General features: G+C 38.3%; 2 protein-coding genes across 9 annotated transcripts in view; one reads left to right on the forward strand and one right to left on the reverse strand.

Annotated features, from left to right (window-relative positions):
• The window catches only part of IQGAP2 (IQ motif containing GTPase activating protein 2), a 125,525-nt gene that overhangs the window by 18,355 nt on the left and 82,421 nt on the right, over positions 1 to 24,749 (reverse strand). For 4 of the 6 annotated variants that reach the window (XM_084503817.1, XM_084503815.1, XM_084503816.1 and 1 more), the window contains 13 exons: positions 22,116 to 22,240; positions 20,113 to 20,276; positions 12,492 to 12,582; positions 8,611 to 8,772; positions 7,446 to 7,588; positions 6,325 to 6,495; positions 4,844 to 4,927; positions 4,381 to 4,452; positions 4,195 to 4,264; positions 3,670 to 3,878; positions 2,820 to 2,969; positions 2,160 to 2,323; positions 1,240 to 1,464 (listed from right to left, as the gene is read on the reverse strand). In XM_084503817.1, coding sequence (XP_084359943.1) covers positions 1,240 to 1,464; positions 2,160 to 2,323; positions 2,820 to 2,969; positions 3,670 to 3,878; positions 4,195 to 4,264; positions 4,381 to 4,452; positions 4,844 to 4,927; positions 6,325 to 6,495; positions 7,446 to 7,588; positions 8,611 to 8,772; positions 12,492 to 12,582; positions 20,113 to 20,276; positions 22,116 to 22,240 — 1,830 coding nt within the window. The remainder of the gene's footprint in view (positions 1 to 1,239; positions 1,465 to 2,159; positions 2,324 to 2,819; positions 2,970 to 3,669; positions 3,879 to 4,194; positions 4,265 to 4,380; positions 4,453 to 4,843; positions 4,928 to 6,324; positions 6,496 to 7,445; positions 7,589 to 8,610; positions 8,773 to 12,491; positions 12,583 to 20,112; positions 20,277 to 22,115; positions 22,241 to 24,749) is intronic. The other 2 variants (XM_084503819.1, XM_084503818.1) reach the window with 1 other exon arrangement.
• On the forward strand, positions 13,716 to 18,211 carry F2RL2 (coagulation factor II thrombin receptor like 2). 3 transcript variants are annotated; one of them, XM_084503821.1, is made up of 2 exons: positions 13,716 to 14,327; positions 16,018 to 18,211. In XM_084503821.1, the coding sequence occupies exons 1-2, from the start codon at positions 14,270 to 14,272 to the stop codon at positions 17,097 to 17,099; spliced, it is 1,140 nt and encodes a 379-aa protein (XP_084359947.1). In that variant the 5' UTR covers positions 13,716 to 14,269; the 3' UTR covers positions 17,100 to 18,211. The 3 variants fall into 3 exon arrangements, with proteins under 3 accessions (XP_084359947.1, XP_084359948.1, XP_084359946.1); XM_084503822.1 differs by having other exon boundaries at positions 16,084 to 18,211; XM_084503820.1 differs by having other exon boundaries at positions 13,717 to 14,327; positions 16,012 to 18,211.

The following is a 24,749-nucleotide window of genomic DNA, read 5'->3' on the forward strand; positions in this document are numbered from 1 at the left end:
CAAGAGTTTTAACAAGAGTATCAGGTGCATTAGCTTCTTTTTTGGAGGGAACTCTTCATTTGGGTAGGGGCACACAGGCCATGTTCCTTCCCTTTGTTACAAAAGAGGATTCCTAAATTTGATAATGGATTTAAAAAGTTCCAATTCATAGTTCTTCGGAAGGACAGTGCTATCACATTGCTATAAAAACAAAGTCCTGTAAATTCTTTCAAAGCATGGCTTACTATACCTATAAAGATGAAGTAAATGACTTTTGATCATTTTCATATCTGAAAGGAAGTAGAATGAACATAAACAAGATTTTCTTTTTGATTAACCCAAGCCAATCCAAAGGTTTAAGGAATGCTGTCACACTTGGAAGCAAATTTAGATTCCAAGCAAGTATACTTTCAGGAACTGGGATCATCTGGCATCATTTCTAGAATAATCTGTAGGGGTGCTAGAGGAGCTTGTGTGATTTGTTGTAGACCACAAGCTTTGAAAGCAAGGGTGATGAAGGGAAGGGGGAATTCACAGAGAATTTTTCTTTCCCCTTTTCCTCATCTCATTTTTCCCCTCAAGCCATAAGCAATCACAGCAGTGGTACAGATGTCACTTGAATAAAATCCCTGGGATCACTTAAAAAATTAGAAAAAAGAAAGGCTGAGGAAGTTGGAGAGTGTTCAGCCTGGAGTAGAGGTGGTTTTGGGGAGACCTTAAAGTGGCCTTTAAAGTACCTAAAGGGAGCCTAACAGGAAAGCTGGGGAGAGGCTCTTTGAGTGTAGGGATAGGACAACGCGGAATGGATTTAAACTAAAAGAGGATAGGTTTAGATTAAATATAAGGAGGAAATTCTTTATTCTCAGGGTGGTGAGGCACTGGAACAGGCTACCCAGAGAAGCCGTGGATGTGCCATCCCTGGAGGCAATCAAGGCCAGATTGGGTGGGGCTTTGAGCAACCCGATCTAGTAGTAGGTATCCCCACCAATAGTAGGGGGGAGTGGAACTGGGTGATCTTTAATGTTCTTTCCAACCCAAGCCATTCTGTGATTCTATAAAAGTAATATATTGTTCAGAATAGGTTGAAGTACAATATTTCAAGCACTTCTCCCCAAGTAAGCATCCCACTGTGTTATGGAAAGATGGGGGAAGGACAGATGGACACAAGCACAGTTTGTCAGAGAAGGAAAGAGGAAGTTAAACTGAGGGATCCCTCAAGTGTGTAAGAGATGGTATGGTATATCCAGCTTCCTCCCTTACCTGGCCTCACCAGTCTGCATTTCTAGCTGATTTACCCATGACTTGTACACATCTACAGGACTAGTGTTGATTATGAGGGACTTGTCATCCATGATCTCCTTCACTACTGGTGCCAGGAGCTGGCGCAGAGTGTTCTGTCCACGAGCACCTCGATTGAAGCTGACAACCATCTTGATGACAGTGGGATTTCCAGTGACAATATCCTGTATCTGGTCTACCTTAGAGCTGTATCAACAATAGAAAAGTTTACAGATCTTACTTATGTATGCAGTTATCAATGTTTTTAAGCATTTTTCAGACCACTCTTTTGAAAGCACCCTTTATGCATATTCAAACATGTTTATGCAGCCTATTTCTTAGACTCCTCTATAGAATAACATTGTAGCAGTTAGTATCTGAATGCTAGTGAGAATTAATATAATGTCCCTGGAACACAGCATAGTGAATGATCACTAAAAAAAATCTATAAAAAAAACAAGTCAGGGCCCAAATGCCTGTTAAGTGCATAAAACAAGTTAGTAATTTTTCAAAAAAAAAAAAAGAAACAAAACAATCTCCACTACACTTTCAAAATACATACCTATGCAGAAAAAAAAAAAAAAAAGTTTCCTCACCCTTAAATACCTAATTATGAAAGCAAGAGAGCCCAGCTTTTTTTTTTTTTTTTTTTCCCCTTTTAAGTGACTATCAAAAAAAGTATTCAACATAGAAAATTTTTTCTGAATTGAAGTGTTAATTTTACAGGGTTTATTATTTAATTTTCAGGGTAAATTACTACCTTGAAAGCAAAATTCTCCACTGAAATTTATATATATAGTCTTACAGCAATTAAAAATTTAACCAAATTATTTTAGGTATGAAGAATTTACTGAAATGCCTGTCAGACAAATTAACTGAAGTCTTGTACTAAATGTACATACTTTATTTCCTCTTCTAGAGCAGTTTTGAAGAGTTTGAGCAGCAGATATTCTTCTCGTTGATTAGAGGCATAGTTGTAGAGAGTGAAGATGACTGTATCCATAAACTTGGTTGATTTGTTTTGAGGCATCTGGAAAATCAGCTTTGCCAGATACATGGGATTAGTCTGCAAAACAAACAAATTATTTGAACACTATTTTCTGAGATAAACCATCCCTACAAAGGGCATCTGCCCTGGGAAGATCTAAGCTTCTAGAAAATTTTAGGTGAGATGTGATTAATTGGAAGGGCAAAAAATTTATTATACGCTTTAAGCTGCTTATCAGACAGCTTCCTTTCCACCACATACAATGAAGGATAAAACTAACACTAATTCATGCGGACTAAAAGATATATGTAAGAAAACATTTATTTGGTTTCAGTATGGCTTGAAGTTATTCTCAACAATAAAGCATCTATATTTCTTGCACAATTTAAGGACAGCATGGATTTTCTAAATTGCAGGAAACATTAGAAGACCAAGATAGTATCTACTGTGATCTACATACAACACTCCTTTGGAAATCTTTTCATAACTGCTACTGACATTGCTAAAATAGAGCAAGCAATATACTTTTTTCCTTTAGCAATTTTGTCATATTTATTTTTACTCTAAGACTTACCTGTAATAGATAGAATAAGTGTTGATATGCCTCCAGTTTTTTTCTTCTCTCTTTGCTCAATCCTTTGATACCCTGTTTATCAACCATAACCATCTCTTCTAGCTGATTTTTGCTCTTTTTGTTAAGTTTCTTACTATGCAATACCACATCCTGCAATGATCAAAAGTTTATATTATATGTAAATGTAGAAGGCAAATCGGATTTTTTTTCTAACTATTTTATATGTTGCTATCAGGTCATTTATTAGCAGCTTTGTACTTTTTGCTACTTTATTCACTAGCTGGTCTTTTGAACATTTTTTTTTGCCACCATTATGGCTTGCCAACAGTGACTGTTTGGGAAATCTGATCTCATGTATAGACTCATTAATTATTTAATGAATTATTTAATTAAATAATTATTTAATCTCTCAAATATGATCAGAAGACTACTCTATTCTACCAAAATGCTTTAAGTGTGCCAAATAATTACTGTTGTCCAAACTAGCAAAACAAACTGACATTCAGTAGCAAACAGAAATACCACTCAGGACAAAAGAGCAACTTCTCACGCAAGCTATTCTGACCAGATTACTTAAGCAAAGTGTTTCATTTGCCAGTATTGTAACTAACTGAGGGTGACCAAGCATTATCACAGGTTGCCCAGAGGTTGTGGAGACTCCCTCCTTGGAGATCTTCAGAAGCCACATTGAGAGGGACCTGGACAACCTGCTCTGGGTAGACCTGCTTGAGCAGGACAGGTGATCTCCAGAGGTCACTTCCAACACAACCACTCTGTGTTTCTTTAATCCTGAGCTCTAACACATAGAAGTTGTCAGTGTACGTTACTAAGTACTGAACAGTCTGCTGACCTGAAGAGTGATTCTGTTTTTCACCAGCAGCCCAATCTTTATATCCATTAAGTTCAAGTCCTTTTCCAGCTGTTGGTTGGATCGAATTTTCGTAACCACTTCTTCTCTTAATCTTGTTACTTCTAGTTCTTCTTGAAAATCTAAGTCACTTTGGTCCAAGAGGTAGGCGAATTTGCGCAAGACAGGCAAGGGTGGATTTTCAGCACCAACTATAGTTGAAAAAAATTGGCTTGTTAGTTAACACATCACTGAACACGTGTAAAACCCTTGGGAAACTGATTACAGTGTATAAAAAGCTGAACTGCAGAAAGGTTATAACAGTTACAAGCATAAGCTGAATATTTATCATAAAGTACAAGTATGTAAAATAGCATAGGTAAAACACAACTGGTTTCCAACTGTTTGCACCTGTTTTTGAAGGGAATAGGAAACTAAGAAATCTTGGATTTTTTTTTAATTTTTTTTTAAAGTGACACAGGAACATACTTCTGCCCAGATATACAACAAATAACCATTACCACTTACTTAGTGTTCTGTAGTCCTCCCTGGCTTTGTTTGCTCTGAGGAATGCTTGTATCTTCACAATTTCTTCATTCTGTAAGGTACAAAGATCAAGCAAAAGAATCGAGTTAGGACTTATTTCTATAATGTGCATGTAGTCATATTACCCTATTTACTGCTTTGTGTTCAAAATGAAGAAAAAGGACTTACATGATCCTTGAAGTATTGCAGCCGCTTCCTGTAAGCTCTCTTTGCTAACCACATTTTGACCCATGACTGAATCTGAAAATTAAATAAAATAACACATTCTGCACAAATGGTTTGTATGTGTGTATCCGAGTGCATGTCTTTTAAATTTGTATCTGACAGTCCTCTGTTGTAGGCATACTGGTCTCATGTGCTTGTGATATCTATTCTCTAAATTAGTATTATAGAAAGAGAAGTATAAGAAAATCTATTATGATCCACTCAAGCTCAAAGCTTTATAGAAGTCATGCACACAGCTTTCAAGAAGCTTTCTGTTTACAAAACTGTCAATTAACATTCAGCACCATGTAAATTTCTGGAGCATGAGCCCATTCATTTTCTGCTGCTAGCTGCAGATTCCCAGGCATCAGAGAACCAAGTCAAGGGATGAAGAATACTCAGACCCAGAAGCAGAGCGGAGTCTTACCTTGACAATAGCACCAACGTTGCCTTGAAGCACCTTTAATCTATCAACGTAGCTTTTCCTTTGTTTGAATCCTTTCCAGAAAGCCTGTTTTATAAGGAGACATTGTTAATAAGAGACTGATATTTAAGGCTACTTAAACATTGTTAGCAATTTGTGTGTACATTACACAGAAAAACGTCCTTTACAGTAAAAAGATAATTAACCTAAATGTAATCTTGCTTATATTTTTAAGCTTCGCTGATATTTCATTCCAATTTGGTCCAGTTTTAGAACTGTTGTCCAATATCAGTTCCTCCTTTCCCCTGAAGCCATCCTTACTCTTATCACCAGTACACCCTTAACATCCCAGTCATTAGCTTCATCCCTCACACAGGAAGACCCAGCCACCTTCTTCTTGCCCATTGCATCCCAGAGCTGTTGCTTTACCTAATAGAACCCACATTGTTCTCGTCCTGGCCTCCTCCTCAAGTCTGTGGTCTTCCTGAGACATTCAGGATCATCACCTTGTACCACAGATGACAACCTGCCAATTCCCTTATTCAGCTCTCCTTCTGCTAGTTCAAAGTAAACTTTCAGCAAAGACCTCAGCAATACAGATCATTCAGCTGTACTCAGCATTTACCATAATGTGTCTTTTGTCTATCCAAACAGTGACATCAGCCTAGTTCTCCACTTGTTGGCTTTTCACAGCCTCTTTTAATGCTCATAAAAAACTATCAGAGAACTTCATTTACCTAAACTTCTCCTCACTTTTGAACCTCTTCAAAGGCCCTGAATTACTTAAACAGCAGTGAAAGACTTTACTGTGCCCAGACACGATGTAGGAAAGTGAAAACCCGATCCAGATAAGAGCTACTAGTATTTATCATCATGAATTTTTAAGTTGTTACTATAGACACCAAAATAATCATCAGTGTTCACACTCTCAGCACACAGAAATGTTTCTTTTACACTTCTTTTGGAGTTCAACAAACAGAAGACATCCAAGTAACAATGTCAGAGCCTGATAATACCAGGGCGTCTGCCACTCCCTACCAAGTTATGACTTCATGGAACAGAAGCAAACCACTTCCCAGTTGGGATAGTCTAGAAAGGAATGCATTTCTTACATCATGTTTTGCCACGGAATTTTTGCTTCAATACTCAAAAAATATATTCCAATCTTCCAGTCTTGGTTAGGTATACCATGCAAGACCTGAACACCTCAGAATAAAGCCAAGGCTATGCATTTCTGAGATTTTCCCATTGAAGTGGCTTAGGTTACAGGTGTATACGATTTGTTATTTGAAAACTGGAGGTTTTCTATTTAAAAGCATAGTTATTCCAACTAGGACAGGAATACATTTGCAAAAGTTGAAGTTTGAATTGCTGATTTGAGAATTTTGTTATTAGCAGTCTGTTTTCAGCAGTGATACACCACTTAATCACTCACATGCAGATAGTTACCCAAGCCAGATTACATTCTCATTCTAATACAATACCTGTATTTTGATGGCAGATGGTTCCTGGCTTTGGAGGTATGCTTTTCTCTCCTGATAATTCTTCCTGATCAAGTATCCCCTTGCTTGGGCTTGTAGCTGAACAATCAGATTTTCATTAGCAAGCCAAAGCTGCTCCCGATTGTAATCTGCTGTGACTTGCCCAACAATGCTCTGTTAAGATACCACAGAAAAAGGTCATTTAAAAGGAGCTAAGAAAATAAAACAAAGCAAAACTAAACACCACCACCACCACCTAGGGACAAAACCATTCTGGAATCTGTCCTGTATTCTCTGTCTGTATTATGTTCATCATATCTGAACCCCTACAACTTACCTCTAAACTTTAGTCAGTATGAAGAGCTACTTCACTACCATTGAATTTTATGAGGGGTATGAACTCCTTTCAAGCCTGAGTTAACCAGCTGGACATGCTATTTTGAGGAAGTTATTTTATTTTTTTTAAACATTAGGATTAAGAGTTCTGCTTTCCTACTTTCAAGTGTGTTTTTTTTTTTTGTGCTTTTTTTTTTTTGAAGTCACATCTAGAAATACATACCAAATCAGGGAGCTCTGTATATAGAAACACACTTAAGTAGTGTTAAAGTCAGAGTTTCTAAAGGACCTATTGTGGTGACTTGAGCTGTCTGCAGCAGAGTAAACCAATGTCCTATATGAGCTACATCAGAATAAAAAAAATGCACAGAGGCTTGTGTGATCCACTAATTTAAGTTGTATTTCATGTTATTGCAAAATCTCTACAGCAATTGGGTTCAAGTTTCACAAATCTTATTGTACTTGGAGATACAAAGACCAAAAAATGTGAAAGTATACAAAAAGCAGTCAGACACTCCATAAGTGTCTACTAGTGGCTATTAAAAACATTGTTGTAACCTTCAATTAGGGAGCCCCAAAATCATTAGGATATATAAAACAGGAGGCTGTGCCATCACTAATGTCTCAGACTTTACATGTTGATATTTTAAGAAGCAGATACAGAACCAAAATGATCTTCAGTCTCCCCCAGCGCAGCCTCTTCCTTTGATATTGCCATGTATTGCTATCTATCCCTTAAGTGTTTATGCTTTATGTTTGCAGTCAAAGCAAATATTTTAGCCATCTACCTGGATTTCTTCACCAGTTAACCAAGAAGTTTTTGGTACAACTCCTCCAGGGGCAGCACAGGTACCTTCCTCTGTTTCCACATTGTAGTAGTAATCATACATATCTTTCATTACAAGTTTAATCCATGGACTTTCCGTAGAATCTGAAAGCAATACATGCTGTCATTTGCACATATTTGTGTCCTCCTACACTGATAAGTTAAAGCTCTCCCCATTCACTCCCCATCTCTACATTCGCTATGGAGAAATTTTATACAAAAGGCATTATATATTTTGGCCCATTTTGTAGTAAGAATATTTTCAAAGTATCTTATTCTGCTGGGCAGCATCATTCTCCTAAAACAAAACTGCTGTGAGGTTTGTACAAATTCATAGTCAGCTTCTCAAAAATACATGCCAACTTGGTGCTTGCTGCTGAAACAGTGTAAGCCACATCTTCCATCATCACTTACTATTGAAATAGACTATTTAAGAAAATATTTTTGCTATCTTCCGGCCAGATGCTGGGCCTCGTTAACACTTAGCTCCCGCCAGAGATTTTCCATGTCCATATCGTTGCCCTGTTTAGTGATTCAGTAAACAATACTGCATCCTGAAAGGCAGGAAAAAATCCATTTCCTCATGGACAAAAAAAAAAAGTAAAGCTGCTAAGGTCAACTGTGCAAAATGCCCTCTCCAAACTTTTGTTGCTGATATCTGCTGCCCAGGCAAATCACAGGGTTCATAAACAGGTCATGGACACTCTGGCAGAGCCTGACCTGTGACAGTAGTCCATAAGGCTGAAGTGTGCAGTCTAACCCTTTCCTTTGTCTGCTAACAGAAAAAAAAAAAAAAAGGAGAGTCATGTGGTTTCCTGACAGGACAGATTAGCCTATTGACAGTCAGAGAAGATGTCTTGAATTCTCTGAGGCTACTTTGATCTTTGCTAGATTCTGGAACTAACTAGATATTCCTCAGCATGCAGTGGGCCCTGGATGATGCACGGAACAGTTCACCATCATGTAAAATGTACTTGGGCAACTGTAACACATTTCTCAATATATTTCAAAAATTATCAACCACATCCCTCACTTTACAGTGATTTTAGGTAAGTCTTTTGTGCTAGTTTTCCAATTGCCTCAGTAACAGGGAAATGTGAAACTTTTCTGTTCAGGATGGCTTTTACCATCTTTAGTTTTCAGCTTCTTGGCTTCAGAGAGGTTCTTGAAGTAAATTTCGGCACATTCTGAAACAATCCGTAATCCAAACTTGGACTGTAGTATCATCGGGATTGATTGTGAGTCACCCTTCTCCAAGCTTTTGTTAATCAATGATATTCCAGTGGCCACTAGGGAAAAACAATGATGGAGAAAATTAAGTGTTGTACTCTACATACCCACAATGCTAACCACTAGCAACTTTGATAATGGACATCTGGGATGGTTGCACACAGCAATCCAGTGCTTCACCTCTTTGTAGACTCCTCTGTGCTTTTAAGGAAGAGTATTTCAGAGAACAGCAGGCTTGTTAGAAAGTGTGCCCTGCACCCAGGCAGGGATGTAGTCACAGCATGACAGAGCGCTCTGAGGGCAGCGCTGCTCCCCATCAGGTGGGACGCCAAAGAACAGCAGGGGCAGTAGCTGAGGATGGCAGGTTTTCTCACTTAGCATGCCCAACAAGTGGGCCCATAAAGCAGAAGATCACTCAGGAGCCTGATAGAGATGCAGTGGGTCATTGCATTACAAGCTGTAAACTGTTCAGTTTTACTGTGCAAAATCGGAATAAATTTCATTTGTCTTGAACAAAGTTTTGCAACACTGTGCCAACACCCTAGTCACGATCCCAAAGCAACCGTTCCTCGTCATCATCCCCTTAAATCTGAAGCTTGCCTAAAGCTGATGAGGCTACACCCTTGAGTTGCCAGCAATGAAGAGTTGGTTTCAGGGCATATAAAAGCAATGCTTTGAGACATGGTCAAACTTCTAAGTTACATGAAGCTTCAGATCAGGGCTTCTTAAGTGCCCTTTTCTATGTGCAGGTCTCATGGTCAGAGGGGTGATACCACCCCGACAACACGTAGCAACACAACACACTTCAAAGTACCTTACACAATAAAGTTATATGCAGCACTGCTTAGAAACCACTACTCTGATCTTAAATAGTGATCCTTAACATCTAAATTCAAGATGCATGCACCAAGGAACAAGTGAAAAGACACACACAGATAGAATATCTGTATTATATCCTTGCTTAAATGAATTCAGGTAATTTTGCTTGTTACAGCTGCTTTTCAGACTACAGCACCAAGCACTTTTCCTTGTGTGTACCTGGATCAATACAAGAAAGGTCCCTCTCTATGTTCATTGCTTGACCTACACATATTTTTCCACCCACAGCTGCCACAAAAGGTGCTCAGCGACAGTAGTGAGACCATCCACCTCCTCAGCTCTGGTCACCAGTATTTGAATATTTTTCTCTCTCCTTTTTGTCCTCTAGTTAGGGATGCTGGAAACTATTGTTATACAGACAAAAGAACACACAACCTAGCTTACAGTTATTTCTGTAGATCCCGCGCTGCCTGGATTTTTCTCCTTATCTATTAACTAATTATGTTTTTCTTCTAAAATAAAAGCATAAGAAAAAATAGTGGGGAAAAACACCAATTCAATAGAAATTGTACTGGTGTAGTAACACTTCATTCTGTTGCTGCTGCTCTAAAGAAGGGACCATGTGTCCTTGTGAAATTATGAGATATGTGAAATTTAGTTATCCTTGACTGCAGGAGAGGGGCAGGCTCTCAGCGCATGGACCTGCTCTTGCAGCAATCAGGATCTCAGAAGCAGATGAGCACTGCAAAGGGCTCTTCCACATCTATCCTCCCTCCAAGAAGCTAAGATACACAAAGATGCAGCTGCCCACCGTGATAAGCTTGAACTCTGAGCAGGGCCAAAGATCAGCTCTTTTCTATAACACAGCTCTCAAGAGGCAGATCCTGCTTTCACAGCCCCTTCCTATGCAAAGCTGAAGGTCTGCACTGTTATCTCTTCCTGAAGGGTGCCATGGTATACAGCTACTGTTCTGCCAATCTTGTTTTGATCTCTTTTTGCACAAGGAGTACAGGGGTTGAACTGATTCAAGACACAAAGTAAGATAAGCCAAATTCCACAGCAAACACCACAAAGAATTAGGAAGCACAAGAGTCTTTACTGAACATGTCTTCCTAAAGGAAGGTACAAGATAGTCCTTTACTGACAGGGCAGGCATTTTATAAAGGCCATATCAAAGTTTTAATATTGTAGTATTTAATACTTCTACAAAGCATTAAAATGATTTGGAAAAGGATCAAGACGATTCCAGTACAGCTGTCAGTACTTGACTGCTATTGCCATTACTGCAGCTATCTCAAAATACACATTTTGTCCTAACTGAAACAAAACCATTTTGTGCTGCCTTTACTTTTGTACACAAGCTTTGTGGTAGGGAGGGGATTGTCTGCTTTTCAAAAATAGCTTATCTGGGATAGATTGAAATGGAAATTAATTTCCAAGTTGGGAATGAGTTGAGTTTTCTAAGTTTAATCTATGTGAATATAACATGTTAACTTCCTGAAACAGGATGCTTTCATTATAGCGAGTACCAGGTTCTGTGCCGTGGGGAAGTTTTAAATCTCAGTTTTTAGCTCCAAAATGTTAGAGCACTTCTGAAGAATGTGCTGTGCTGACACTGCTCTGTTTCAACCCAGAGGGCAGAGTACAGGAGATTAGTAGTTATTTCCACTAGGGACTTGTTAAAATAGTTCTACTGATCATACTTGATTATGAAAAGCTGCACATTTGCTACAAAAATGGTGGCATTGATTACATGAAGATTTTACTGAAACAACTACTAGGTAAAGCAATAGCTAGTCTTTTTCAACATGTATGGTACTAGTATATGCATAACGCTGAACTAATTTAGGTATGCAATTTATGTGACATATTTAAAGGTCTTACAGCAGTAGACAAAAACATATTTTCAAGTCACTCTTTAGCTTTAGTTCACATCTGTTTAGAAGCTATGCATTTCCTTCCCTTCTCTGAGCTCAGATGTTTCCTCAGGCTTTTTCACGCCTCTGGGTGGCATTGAAATGAACCTTCTTTTGTGGAAAAAGATGGGTATCAGTACCTCCAAGTACAACAGCTCAGTTTGGACAACATATGTGCATCTAACCCTGCCTCAGAAAACACAAGATGCTTTTCACAGATGTGTGACCAATGGAAATCCTTCATGTGTTTTCAGTACATCTGACTGATTGAATTAGAACTGCAAATCAACTCTGAAACAGTAACATTAAGTTCACTGGTTCTGTAGCAGGGATAGAAGATTTAGTTTTGTAATACCTGGCTGTTGTTTTTTTCTTCCACCCACAACTTTCAAAGAACTAACTACTGATATAGCATGCCTATAAGTAAACAAATGACAGCAGTACTTTACTGAAGGCTGAGTGCAGCACTGCAGGAGTACATCAAGTTAAGCAACTGTATTCCACAACCTCTCAGGATGCAAAAGAAAGTGCTGCAGACTCACTCACACAAGCTGCTCACCTCCTCTCCCACCACAGCCAACTCAAGCAAGAGGTGACCCAGCCCTGAAACTCAAGCTGGCGACCTTGACAGATCTGTGCTGGCCCAAAGTAATTTTTATTTGTTAGCACTTAATAGAAGATACCATATTGAAATAAGTGAAGTTATAAACATTTAAGAATTTGCATGACTTCCTGTTATCATTTTCTTCTGCTTTAAAAGTGATAGGAAATTACACTGACGCTGTAAATCTTGATCATGTTAACCTATATAACCACACCCACTAAATTATTAACTGAACTTCAAGATTTACCACTTCAAAGCTAACAAAGTTTTTCAAATTTAAGTCACCCTAACTTCAGCATGACAAAGGACATGCATTTGTTTCTGTCAGCATATATAAAAGATGCCACTCTTCCCTGAAGTGGAGAAAAAAAATACTGAAAATTTCACTTTTTCCAGACTAAGAAGAACAAGAGGAATACAGATGCAGCTTAATGCTTACAGATTTCAGCTTTTTTTATATTGTTATTGGCATCAATGATTCCCTTTTGTATTTCATCCAGCCATAGCACTGCTGATTCATCCTGGGTTTCCTGTAAAAAGGACAGAGAAAAGCCTTATGAGAACTGAATTATAGAAGTGTCTGAATATACAGAGAGAGCTCATACACAGACTTCCCTTGCAAAGCCCCCGGGCATTAAAAATAATTTTACCACTTAAAATGAGCAATAAAACAAGTTATACTCCATTTAGTGACTAGAATAAATTCTTGCTCAATAAAAGTTCTCAAAGCTTTCACATGTAAAAGACTCCGTCCTGCTAAAGGTGAGTAAGATTTTGAGCAGAGCTGGAATTGTTTCAATTTCCATAATGTATAAGCAATGTAATTAAATAAATCAATTAAATAAAGCATTACGTATATCCAAATGTTATTAGCCAGCACTATGAGCACAAAGGAGAATGCAGGAAGTTGGTATTCATCCCAAAACCCTTATATGGGAAGGCTGTAAACATGAGTAAAGGTTACATAAGAAAATAAAAGCAAAAGATGGCATAAAAAGGCAACTCAGGTTTAATAATGATTACTTAGCTCAGGTGGCAAATATTTCAGGAGTTAAATGGCAGAGCAGGTCTCATCATCTACAGGCTGACCAGGGTAAAGAAAAGAGGGTAAAAATTGCAAAACAAAGACTCCTCTCTTTCTATTATATGCAAACAAACACATAAGCAAAATATCTAAATAAAATCAACCAGTATCAGGCAGTTGCATGACAGTGGATGTACACTGCAATTTAGGGTTAACATGAGGGAGAGCACATACAAAATACAACTGACGATTTATAGGAAAGGAATTCTTTTCAGTTTCGCAATCCTTATCTGGTGTCCAATTTCTACACACTAAATACAAAAACAGATACAATTTTTGTTCTGGAGCCAAGTCCTGCTTATGTTGAGCCTTGCCACTAGCTTGGAAGCCAGACCAGGACTCACACTAATTTTGTCTGCTGGAAGAAAGCCATTGTTTTCTGGCATTCAAGGAAAAAAATAACAGAGGAAGAGGAAGGGATCAACAAAAACAGCAAATGAAAATGGGGTAAAGGTTCCAGAGTGTGTAATGGGTGGGAATTGTCTGGAAAGAGCAGGCAGCTGGGGTGGGATGCCGTCACAGGAGCACAGGCTGCTTGTGCTGCGTAGGTAGGCAGGGGCTGAGGCAGTACACACATGCCTTCAGAAAACCGTGTATGTGTGGCTTGCTTTCACCGCTACATTTGCTAAACCATGATCACTACTCTCTTCCCAACACCTGGCCTCTCCCCAAGAAGGGTACAGAGTTCAGCAATACAGAATTTTAGTCTTTGGATGAGACCTCTGAACGTTTAAGTAAACAGCCTTCGGTTTTCCCAGAAAATACTGTTTTCCCCAGATACCTGTACATACATATTCCAGCAGAACCTCCTCTCCCACAATCAGGGTTGTGGTAAATTAAGAGTTAAATTGCTGCTGTAAAGCAATTTAATCTCAGTGTTGGGCAGAGGCTGAAACTGAGTCATGTGTGCATATTTGGATACGTCACACCCTCTTACTAGTAGACAAAGAACAAACTAGATCCGCACCATAAATCTCATGCCTACAGGATGCTTCTGGACAACAGATCAATTACTCTGTAGACCCTTACAGAAGGAAGAATATCCTATCAAAAACACATCTTGAGATGAACTAAAACAGTATTACTTTTTTTTTTTATATATATTTATATATATCCGGATTTAGCATACTACGATGAAGATACTGGTTTTCACTGGACTTCTCTCTCTTACCTCAAGTCTTTTTACTACAGGTGAGTCCTCCTTTCTGCATGTACTCTGTTTTAATTGATATTTGCTTTTGAGGTTTTGGTGCTTTACTGGCTTAAATGGACTGTACACATCATGATATTATTACACTACAGAAAAGCTTACTTTAGACAGACTTTTACTATTTCCTTTCAGTGACACCTTGGATTACCTTTCGCTTTCCTCAGTCACTAATGAGGAATTATTTAAGCGATCTTTCTGCCCTTACTAAAAACACATCTTCTAATGTTTCTGTAGTGATACAATACTCAAACCTGTAGAGTCACGTTCTTTCTGTTTTAAAGTGTTCAACAAGATTACAGATTCAGACTATGTTATTAGAAGGAAAATCTCAGATAATTATTGACAAACATAACTTAAGGACGTGATCAAGCCCATCTCTTTTCCTTACTAAAATTAGACCTGTTTTCAAACTAAGTTTTTGTTATTGCTTGTTGTTTGTTTGTTTGTTTGTTTTTGTGTTTTTTGTTTGTTTGTTTTTTGTTTGTTTGTTTGTTTGTTTGTTTTTGTTATGCAATAATATATACAAACATTTTAAAGAGCAACATTTTTTTTTTTTTCCCGGGAGTAACCATCCAGAAAGTTACTGAAATGGATGCAGGCTACTGATTGTAATTTCAAAGTTTTCTACCATAAATCTACCAGTTACAAAAAATTAATCATGGTTAAAGCTGTTTTCCATGTTCTGTTCCAGTTTGGAATGGTAAAAGGTTTTCACAGGTTTTCATCCAAATTTCAGTTCACTTCTGAATTCCAGATTCAAGATGTGTGCCTGATGCTTTGTGTGAAGTTTTTTGGCATTAAGCACAACCAAGGAAGAAATTTTTTGAATGACAAAATTCATTAAGCTGCCACTCGTTCTGCAAAAGGTATTTTACAAGTTACTTTGAGACCATGCGTTGAACACATTCATACTTCATCTATAAATGTTAATGTCTTTAAAATTCAGCCACTAAGCATCAGAAAGGTAACCAGCATCAGTGGCTTTACTCACATCTGTTATATTTACTGATGGAGACTATTCTTGCTGCATGAAAAATTTTACTCGTACCAATAAGTTTGATCTAATATCAGCCCAAATATTTACATTCAGTTTTCAGGAGTAACTGCATTTTTTCATGTATAAGAAAAAGAATAGTCTGGTTTGCTTTAGTCAGAAGATGAAAAATACAAAATAGCAACTTAATTTGGTATATGAGATGATTTTTTCTCATAATTTGAAATTTTCAGCCCCTGTTAAGCAAGGCAGTTCTTTTTTCATTTTTGCAGTCATGCATTTCATCCACTAAGTGACAAGGGTAGCCTGCACTAAGACTTGATCAGCTTTTATCATAAATTACCAACATTGCTGCTATGTGACAAAAACCTTTACAGGTGACAAACATTGCACAAATGGGATGTTTTGCTAAAGACTGAAAACACCTAGTATTCAGAAAAGTCAATTTAACATTAAATTTACACTAAATTTTAAAGAATGGGGTTGAAATTACTAAGAAAGCAAAGATTATTCTTAGGCACATTTGAGATGCTAACTTAAAGCAACAAAGAACCCTATCAAACTTTCTAAATGGAGATTGCTTTTCACAAGGAAAGGCTTGCCTTTCTCCTTACCTGAAAGTTGTATTCCTAATCCAGTAGTTTGCCTATTTTAACAATATTAACTTTAAGCTTTAGAATCTTCACTGAATGGCTCTGCAGTTAAAACCGTGTCTCTTATCAAGACTTTCCGTGGAATTTCAGCAAGAGACTACGATTACATCCCCCCGCATGCTATAGAAGGGGAAACAAAGACCATCCACATCAAAGAAAACAAAAGCTCTTCAAAAAAGTCCAATGACTCCACTTTAACAGAAGTAAACAACACAACGTTAGAGTACCTGACAAGTTCTCTGAGCACCAAGCTGATACCCACTGTCTACCTCAGTGCTGTTTTATTGGGTGTACCATCTAATGCCATCATTTTGTGGATGCTGATCTTCAGGATCCGGTCTGTGTGCACTGCCATCCTCTACACAAACTTGGCTATTTCAGATCTGCTCTTCTGCATCATGCTGCCATTCAAAATAGCATATCACATCAATGGGAACAACTGGATTTTTGGAGAAATGATGTGCCGAACCACAACTGTGGTGTTTTATGGCAACATGTACTGCTCTATTCTGCTGCTCACGTGCATCAGCGTCAGCCGCTATGTGGCCATTGTTCACCCTTTCACCTACAAAAGCCTGCCGAAACGTACTTATGCCACTATGGTCTGTGTTACTGTGTGGACCATCGTTTTCTTGTACATGCTCCCACTTTGCATAATGCAGCAGAGCTATTATGTGAAACAACTGGGAATTTACACCTGCCATGATGTGCACAATGCTTGTGAAACTGTATCTTCCTTCCAGTTTTACTACTATGTTTCTTTAGCTATCTTTGGATTTTTAATACCTCTTGCAATCATAATTTTCTGCTATGTCTCAATCATACGAACACTCAAAACACATGAATGGTTCTGGTATGTTAAAGTTAGTCTTTTGATCCTTACCATCTTCACTATTTGCTTTGTACCAAGCAATATTATTCTTATTATCCATCATATCAACTATTACTATTATAACACAGATGAGTTGTATTCTTTTTATCTAATTGCTTTATGTCTTAGCAGCTTAAACAGTTGTCTTGATCCTTTCCTTTATTTTCTGATGTCCAAAATCAGAAGCCAATCCAATATTTACCTAACAATGGTTAAAATATCCAGGGAAGCATAAACTTGTTTCTATATTGTTGGAATTATGATTTTGTATATTTACTAACCCAGGTAGCAATAAACCTCACATGCAACAATTAAACCTAAAAAAAAAAATCTAAGGATGTTAAACCATGATCTCAGTAAAATTTACATCTTTCCAAACACCACACAAAGAAGCATCTTCAGAAATACTCTTCTCCAACTCTAATTTTATCATGTGTGTTACAACGTTTGGTGTACCAAGATTCAGGGAAGTGGCTGAGCATCTCCATTTTCTTCTGGGAAGGTCACTTTTATGGCCGCTATAGAGAAGAAACTATAATAGCAGTCACCACAGCCTCTGAACAGAAGAGGAATCCATATCTGAATAGCACTTTTAGGTCCATTCATGACTTCCAAAGACTTCATACGATCTCTGTGCTCACATTCACTGCAGGAACAGTGAAGTGAACAGAAGGTTTTCGTCTGGTGGGAACATGGACAAGTAAAAGCACTTTCTAGGTGTTCAGGGGCTATAGAACTTTGCAGAAGCTCCCTATCACACAACCAACAGCAAATCTGCACTGGATGTTAAAAATAAGGAGCTGGAATCCCATTCAGCTGGAAGAGCAATGAATCTACAGCTATAGACACGGAACCTGACACACTTCCAAGGAAGTATCTCCTCTGAGGCTGCTCAACCAGCTTTGCTCTGTAGACTTGTTCTTCCACTGCGTCAGCACCTGTACTCCTATAACCCTCAAGGACAGCTGGAAGCTAACCCTTATCAGCGTGAATCCAGGCAAGTTTTATTCTTGCTTGGTAAGCAAAACAGGGAAGCTACATTGTAGTATTCTGTATATTTTCACATCCTCACAGGAAATACTTCGTGTTACAAATCCTTAAGGAAATTGTGATTAATTGTCCACATTCATAAAGCAAAGAATTAACTTGACATTTACAGAAACTCAATATCTACGTATACTGAGTATAAGTTCCTACAAACGAGCTCAGTTGTTGGTGTACATGTTTGTAACTGAACCATGTAAGACAGTGATGAGAAAAAAAAAGTGTTTTGCATCTGTCTGATAATAGTATTGTAAGAAACTTTACTCAAAAATAAAGCCATTTGCAGGGGAAAATAGAAATTGACTCCAAGAAATGTGCAGTCTGGTAAGGTTCTACCTCTTCAATTTCTCCTGGCTCCTAATTTACATTAGTTAAAATCATGCCCTTCCCTCAAAGTAACTTCAGGATAACTTTAAAATAATCCAGGTGTTACTCATTAATTGCAGACATCAAAATTGCTAACCTAACTGTAAAACCTGCATAGCTATCACTCAAAATAAAATAACAAAACTCAGGAAGCATGCAAAAGTATGGTACATCTGTTTAACATTCCACATAGAAGTAACACTTCCTAAACATAGGCTCTCTTTGCTGGGGCTTGAACACACTTTGCTTGAAGCAACTGTGAGAGCTGTTAGAAGCTATTGTACACAATACAATACAACACAATAGAAGTATTGTTACAGGAATAAAATTCCACATTTTCATTTTATTCTTCAAGCAAAGAACAAGTAGGTGTGATCTGTGATTAAGAGCCACAATGGGAACTGGGAGTTTTTGGTGCAGATTTTACTTATCCAAGGTCACCACAACTGGGGGGATGTGACAATGGGATGATTAGAATAAGCCAGAAGTTCAGACCCATATGTTTTCTGAGACACTTGGGAATATAGGAAGTTCACATGCAGATCTGATTGTTGTAAATCAAGTACTTCCTTATGCCACAGCTCACTCTTAAAACATCTTAAATACAATTAAAGACAGATCTGCTTTATAAATAGGACTCAGAAAAAGCATGGGGTTGAAAAAGACTTATTGCACAAACTTTTTGACTTTTTGATTATTTTTTTTTTTATAAGAGGAAGTTCAATACATGTATAAATCATATTTTTTCTTAAAGAAAGGTGATATCCATGTCATTAGTCAGTAGTTAGAATAGTAACTCAGGTTAATATATCCAAATGTTTCTCTTGGGAATTCGTACAGAGTGGTCCTGCTTTCTCCATAAACATGGAGATTGTTGTTTTTTTTTTATCATGAGGTGGGAAAAAAAGAGAAGATGTTTTAAGTAGTTGTCAAAGTCTAAAAACACACAATAGGAACAGCATACAGCAAGGGGAAGGCTTTTCAGGATCCAGTGCTCAGTGAAACCAGATCTTACATAGGAACCTAAGTAAAAAAAATCAGATGTACAGCACCAAGTTCAAAAGCTGTGGCTTACAGAAATGCACAATTTCATAGCAGGTACCACAGGTGAGGTGACAAGATAGCTGGAGGGTATTTTTACAAGCCAAAGAGCAAGAAATTTCTCCAGCTGACATTAGGAACATATGTGAATTTTAGGCATCTTTTCAAACAGCAGGAAAAACGAAATGCTGTACCATGAGTTTTAGCTAATCTTGCATTCAGTCACATCCTGCAAGTTGTGAGGCTGATCTGTGTTTATGTTTCCCTGAGCTGTGATGTTAACCAGGGCACTGCTTTTGAGGAAGCAGATACCAGTATCCTGCTGAGATAGGTTGAAGCTGAAGTACATGATGGCCAGCATTTTGTTGCATGACAAGGGCAGAACAGAAATAAGCACAAGACTCCTCTATTGTAACCCCCCCCAGATTTAAGCAACAAAGGCTCCTCAAAGTACTATTTAGAGGTTTGTTAAACAATGACTTCTTCAGCATGACTGAATACTTAGTAGCAAAAAAGACAATTCCTGCCTGCACAATAACTACCTGCCTGACAGTCTTGTAACTCAATCCTTGCAGAAAAACACAACAGATGCAGAATACATCTTAGTATTGACTGAAAATTAATCCCTTGCGTCAGTCAGAAAAAGTTGTATTCAAAAATTATTCAGTGACAGATTGTTGTCTCTGGCTTATTTACCACCCTGTTAGCACAACTAATCAAAACATTGGAGGAACAGGACATGAAGGAAAAAGAATCAACATTTCAGTTCTGACAGATGCAACAGTCCAAGCTCTAACCTTGCATTTCTGTGCTTTGGCGTGGTACAAAACATCTTGATAATGCTTTGCATTTTCTGGTCTCACATCTTGCAGCTTGGCTGTGGGCATAAGTAGGGTTTCTAGGGTTTTCTCAGGATCTCCTTGGTCAATTGCTTCATTAATGTGGCCAATTGCAATAATTCCTATGAAATAAAAAGGTTATTACAAATGCAGTTGTCAAAGAAAGATATATCTTGTCACATTTCACATACAAACGAAGCAATAACACAAAGCAAAGAAAAATCAAGTAACAAGAAGCAGAGGCAGCAACAGCAAGTGATTTAAAATTATTATTTTTTGCTCAGATACTCAAATGAGGCTATTAAGTTGTACAGGTTTCCTTTCCGCCACACGTACTCATTTCTCTGAATCTACCTTTCCATTAAAGCCAAATCAATCCTTACCAAAAAAAAGGGAAAATTGACTTCCTTTACATGCAGGGAAGGAAGACCTACATGAAGCTTAAAGAAATGCTGGACACCACATCTATGCGTGCACCAAAATATTTGCTGACAATGCTGAAAGACACTCAAAAATCATGTGATTTTGGACCAGATTAGTTGGAACCCCTGTTTCAACAAATACATACATACTGATCTGCAAACTACAACAACAAATACATACATACTGATCTACAAACTACAACATTATGCTGGACCATACCCTAATTTCTTTAAATTTCACCTTAATTAGCCAAACAGATAACACTGATCTCAAGATATTTATTTTTTTTCCCCCATAGACCTGTGGCACTCCAAACTTCAGCCACATTTAATAAAACCTGTGATTCATTTCCTTCAGTTGTCAAGACTGGTTTCAACATTTAACGTCACAGTTTATTCCTACTCCCAAACAGCCTGGAAATACACTGCTTGGGGGTGCTGTCTCCCTAAAGCCATTCTACTCCAGAAAGGCACTGGTTGAGGGCTCCCCATCACCTGTGAGATATGACATCTTCACTAGTGGCTGCCACCACATCTGCCACCACATCTCTCCCATGCCCTCCACAGCTGGTGGGTCATGGATCCATTCCTTCATAACACCTAACATTTCCAGAACAGACAATTTTTCTGGGTGTCACCAAAGCAGGAACTGTCAGGCATGCAGATTTACTTACGGAAAGTGATGACAGCCTTCTTCCTGCCCTCTCTGCCCCAGAAACCATTTCTAGGCAGAGACCGGTGTCACTGAAACCAAGTGCAGCTAAGCTATCTCACCAGTAAAGACTGACTGTTAATGCAGGACAACCTGCAACTGCTCACATCCCACCCTGCTGGGCCCATGCTACAAGAGTGCACACAATGCACTATGCAAGTGCACTTAACAGCCTCAAATTTTACTAGAAATATCATGCTTCTATATCCAGTGGAGAGTCTCAGTCCTTTAGCAGTTTTGAACACCAAATGACCAGGTACCACATTTAACACCACCCTTATAGGGCCATACAGTCACATTCAACTGAAAGAAATATTCCCCAAAACCATTTATATTTGAAAGAGCAAGCACAAGAAACCATTCTTTTAGATAAATCTAATTATTTGAATTGAGATCATGACAGATAGTTGCACTGCATAAATTCCTACCAATTCTCTGGTGAAAAACAAGGGCTTAGAGATCAATTTAACTATAACAGTTCTACACAGGATGCTGCTTTCCTTTTCCGACCCTATTCTTCAAAAACACAATAGTTTACAATTTCTGCAAAATCTTTTAAGTGCCAACATCCAGTGCAAATACTAAATTGCAAGTGTTCTGAACCACAGCATTTATAATGCTGCCAAAGGCAGGCATCCTAGGATGTCTTTCAGCCATCCATAGTATAACCAGAAATACTTCAAACAGATTTAAAGACCAACAGTCATTCAAAATTATATGTCTTCTCTCTTGATCAGAGTCTGTACAAGGCCATTCAGCACTGAATTTTTGTGTCCCAAGGAACAGACTACCATCTCTGCCAGTGATGTAGAGGAAGAATTACTTACTTTCATTTTCTTCTTGAATTTGCATATTAACCATGTCAATGCAGTTCTGGATATCATTCCAGCTTAAATAATCTTGGCCTTGAGATGAAGCCTCTGACTTAATAGACAATAGTGTATCAGCATAACTATAAGAAGATATAAAATACATAAGTGTATTTCATATACAAGGTAAATTTCCATTAAGAATTAGTCAGATGCATCATCCATCATTTAATTACTATAATTTTTTCCAATTAATGAATTTCAGACAAACTCATCTCTCACCAGAAATTATATAGACATGCAAGCTGCCTTTTTGTCCTACACATGCATTACAGGAGGTGAAATGCTGGCCCTATGTGCTAATCCAAAACATTTTTCTGGGCAGAGTGGAATGGTAATGATTTCAGGAAGCTGTTGTCTGTTTCACAAATACTACTTCAGGAGGGAGATGCCAGTAGTTTCAGACACTGCTGTAATGCACTAGTATTCTATGTCTTTATCAACAGTATTTGACTCCCTAACTCCTGGAAAATTTAAGCTTTACCAGTAAACTCAGAAGGAAAAATATACCATGTAATCTGGTAGCCAAGGGAGGTTCTCCTACAAAGCAGAGCATTACAGCTCTTCAAATAGATATTTCATATTCTTCTGCTCACAGGTGATATCCCCAGGATTCTTTTTTTTTTTTTTTTCTTTTTCTTTTTTTTTTTTTTCCCAACTCTTCACTGACAGAAAAGAGGAGAAAAACACTGCCTTGTTATTTTACTGTCTGTCCTGAACTAATTTATTTCCTGTCTGGTAGGAAGCCACTAGGCTTCAGATGAAGTGTTCTTCATCCCGAATTTCGCTCCTAAGAAGTGTCAACAGCAGCTATACCACAGGCATTGCACATCCCCACTTCCCAACACAGTGCTGGGGAAAGTGGCAACAGAGCTGGGCATATTCTTTAGTACATGACACTGGAGATGAACTTGTAAGAAACTGTGATCTGCTTCTTGCTATAGTACATCAAAGATCAGAGAGTCAGTCCTAGCATCAGGTAGCAACCCCATTTGCTTAGAAGATAACCATGCATCCTGCACATAGAGGATGGTGGGCCATAGGAAGAGAAAGGGCATGAGCCCCACACGTCATGGTCCTCCAAGCACAAGCTCTGTAGCCTGTGCCTGTTGTTTTTAGAACGATCACAGACCTAGTTGACCTGGAAACCTTCACAGCAGTGTAAACACCTATAGAAGAAAGTTAAGTATTTTGAAATTCTGGAATCAAATATTGAACTGACCCAGTAAGTCAGACCAAATACCTGTCTTCTATTTCCAGCTGTGGCTTGAAATTAATTGCTGCCAAACCAGTACAGTAGAGAATTAATTCCTGTTCTGATTTGTCCTCTCTACATTTATCAGACTATATTATGGGCTTCCCCAAGCTGCAGGTTGCATGGCAGTGGTTAATAGCTGCAAATGATTCTGTGATCCATTGACTTATCAGTTCATTTTCAAATCTTATGCACTATTTAGTAATGAGTCCCACTATTTAAATCTTTTATAAGATGGTAGTTCGTTGTGTAAATTTTAAACTTTATATTTCATAGTACCCAATCTTTTCTCACTCCAGTTTTCCTAAGGAGATAATTAAGTTATGAGAAGCTAGCAACTCATTAATAACATTCCACACAACACATACAATGTTGCAGAACTTTGTCGTATTTCCACTGAATTTCTGTCTTCTAGGAAAGGCATCCCTAACAAATACATGCCTTCTAGTACAAAGCCATTGAATACCATTTCCCTCACAGAACTTTCTCTATTTCTACTGTACCCCTTTGGGTATTGTGAAATTGAAGCTTCCTGCTACACTCAGCCTGTGGTTGGCAGCCCATATTTGCATATTAGCATAATAAAGTTTTATTTTATTCCCTACTCCAACTAATCCTTCCGTTTCATTTGTATTGGCTGGCAGTCCTATCAGGCCACAATGTCATCGGTCAGACACTGCATTTGGATACTTTGCGGTCATCTGTGTATTTTTATGGTTAACATTGCTTCTCATTCCCCCAAGCACCATGACATCAACAAGGCCAAGTGGCACACTGATTTTGTTCAACCCCACAGCACTCTGCCCCCTTTCAGGTTGGAACAGATTCTTCCTGCCTCTTGACAGAGAGGAAGCTTCTCTCAACTCACACACAAGTTACTTTTTTTTTTTTTTTTTTTCTCCCTGTCTCTCCTGTCTTGACTGCTTTCCCTCCAGCTTCAAGGAACCTAACCTAGTAAGGGCTCAGATTCATGTCGTCTCACAGCCTGGTGAAGACCTTCAGTGACCAGGTCACTGCTGTCCTTTCTGTCTAGTGATACCTTCCAGCAGCACTCAGATTTCCACTACCCATGACCAAGTGGTGAGAACCTGCCCTCTTCCCCACAGGCTGGGGCCTCTGGTCTCACACAAGTTGTATATTTGCCTTTTTTTTTTTTTTTTTAATTTTGCAGATAAGCTGAAGAGCACAGCAGCAGCTCATGGCTGTGACAAGTCAGACATGTGGCAGTGCAAGCAGCTAGCAGCTCAGTGAAGGCTATAACTTAACTTTGAACATGCACGCGTGCCACAGCATTGTACTCAGCTTTTTAGCAAGCAAGACTTCACTATATTTCAGGC

This window comes from Aythya ferina, assembly GCF_964211825.1.
Source record: "Aythya ferina genome assembly, chromosome: Z".
Lineage (NCBI taxonomy): Eukaryota > Metazoa > Chordata > Aves > Anseriformes > Anatidae > Aythya > Aythya ferina.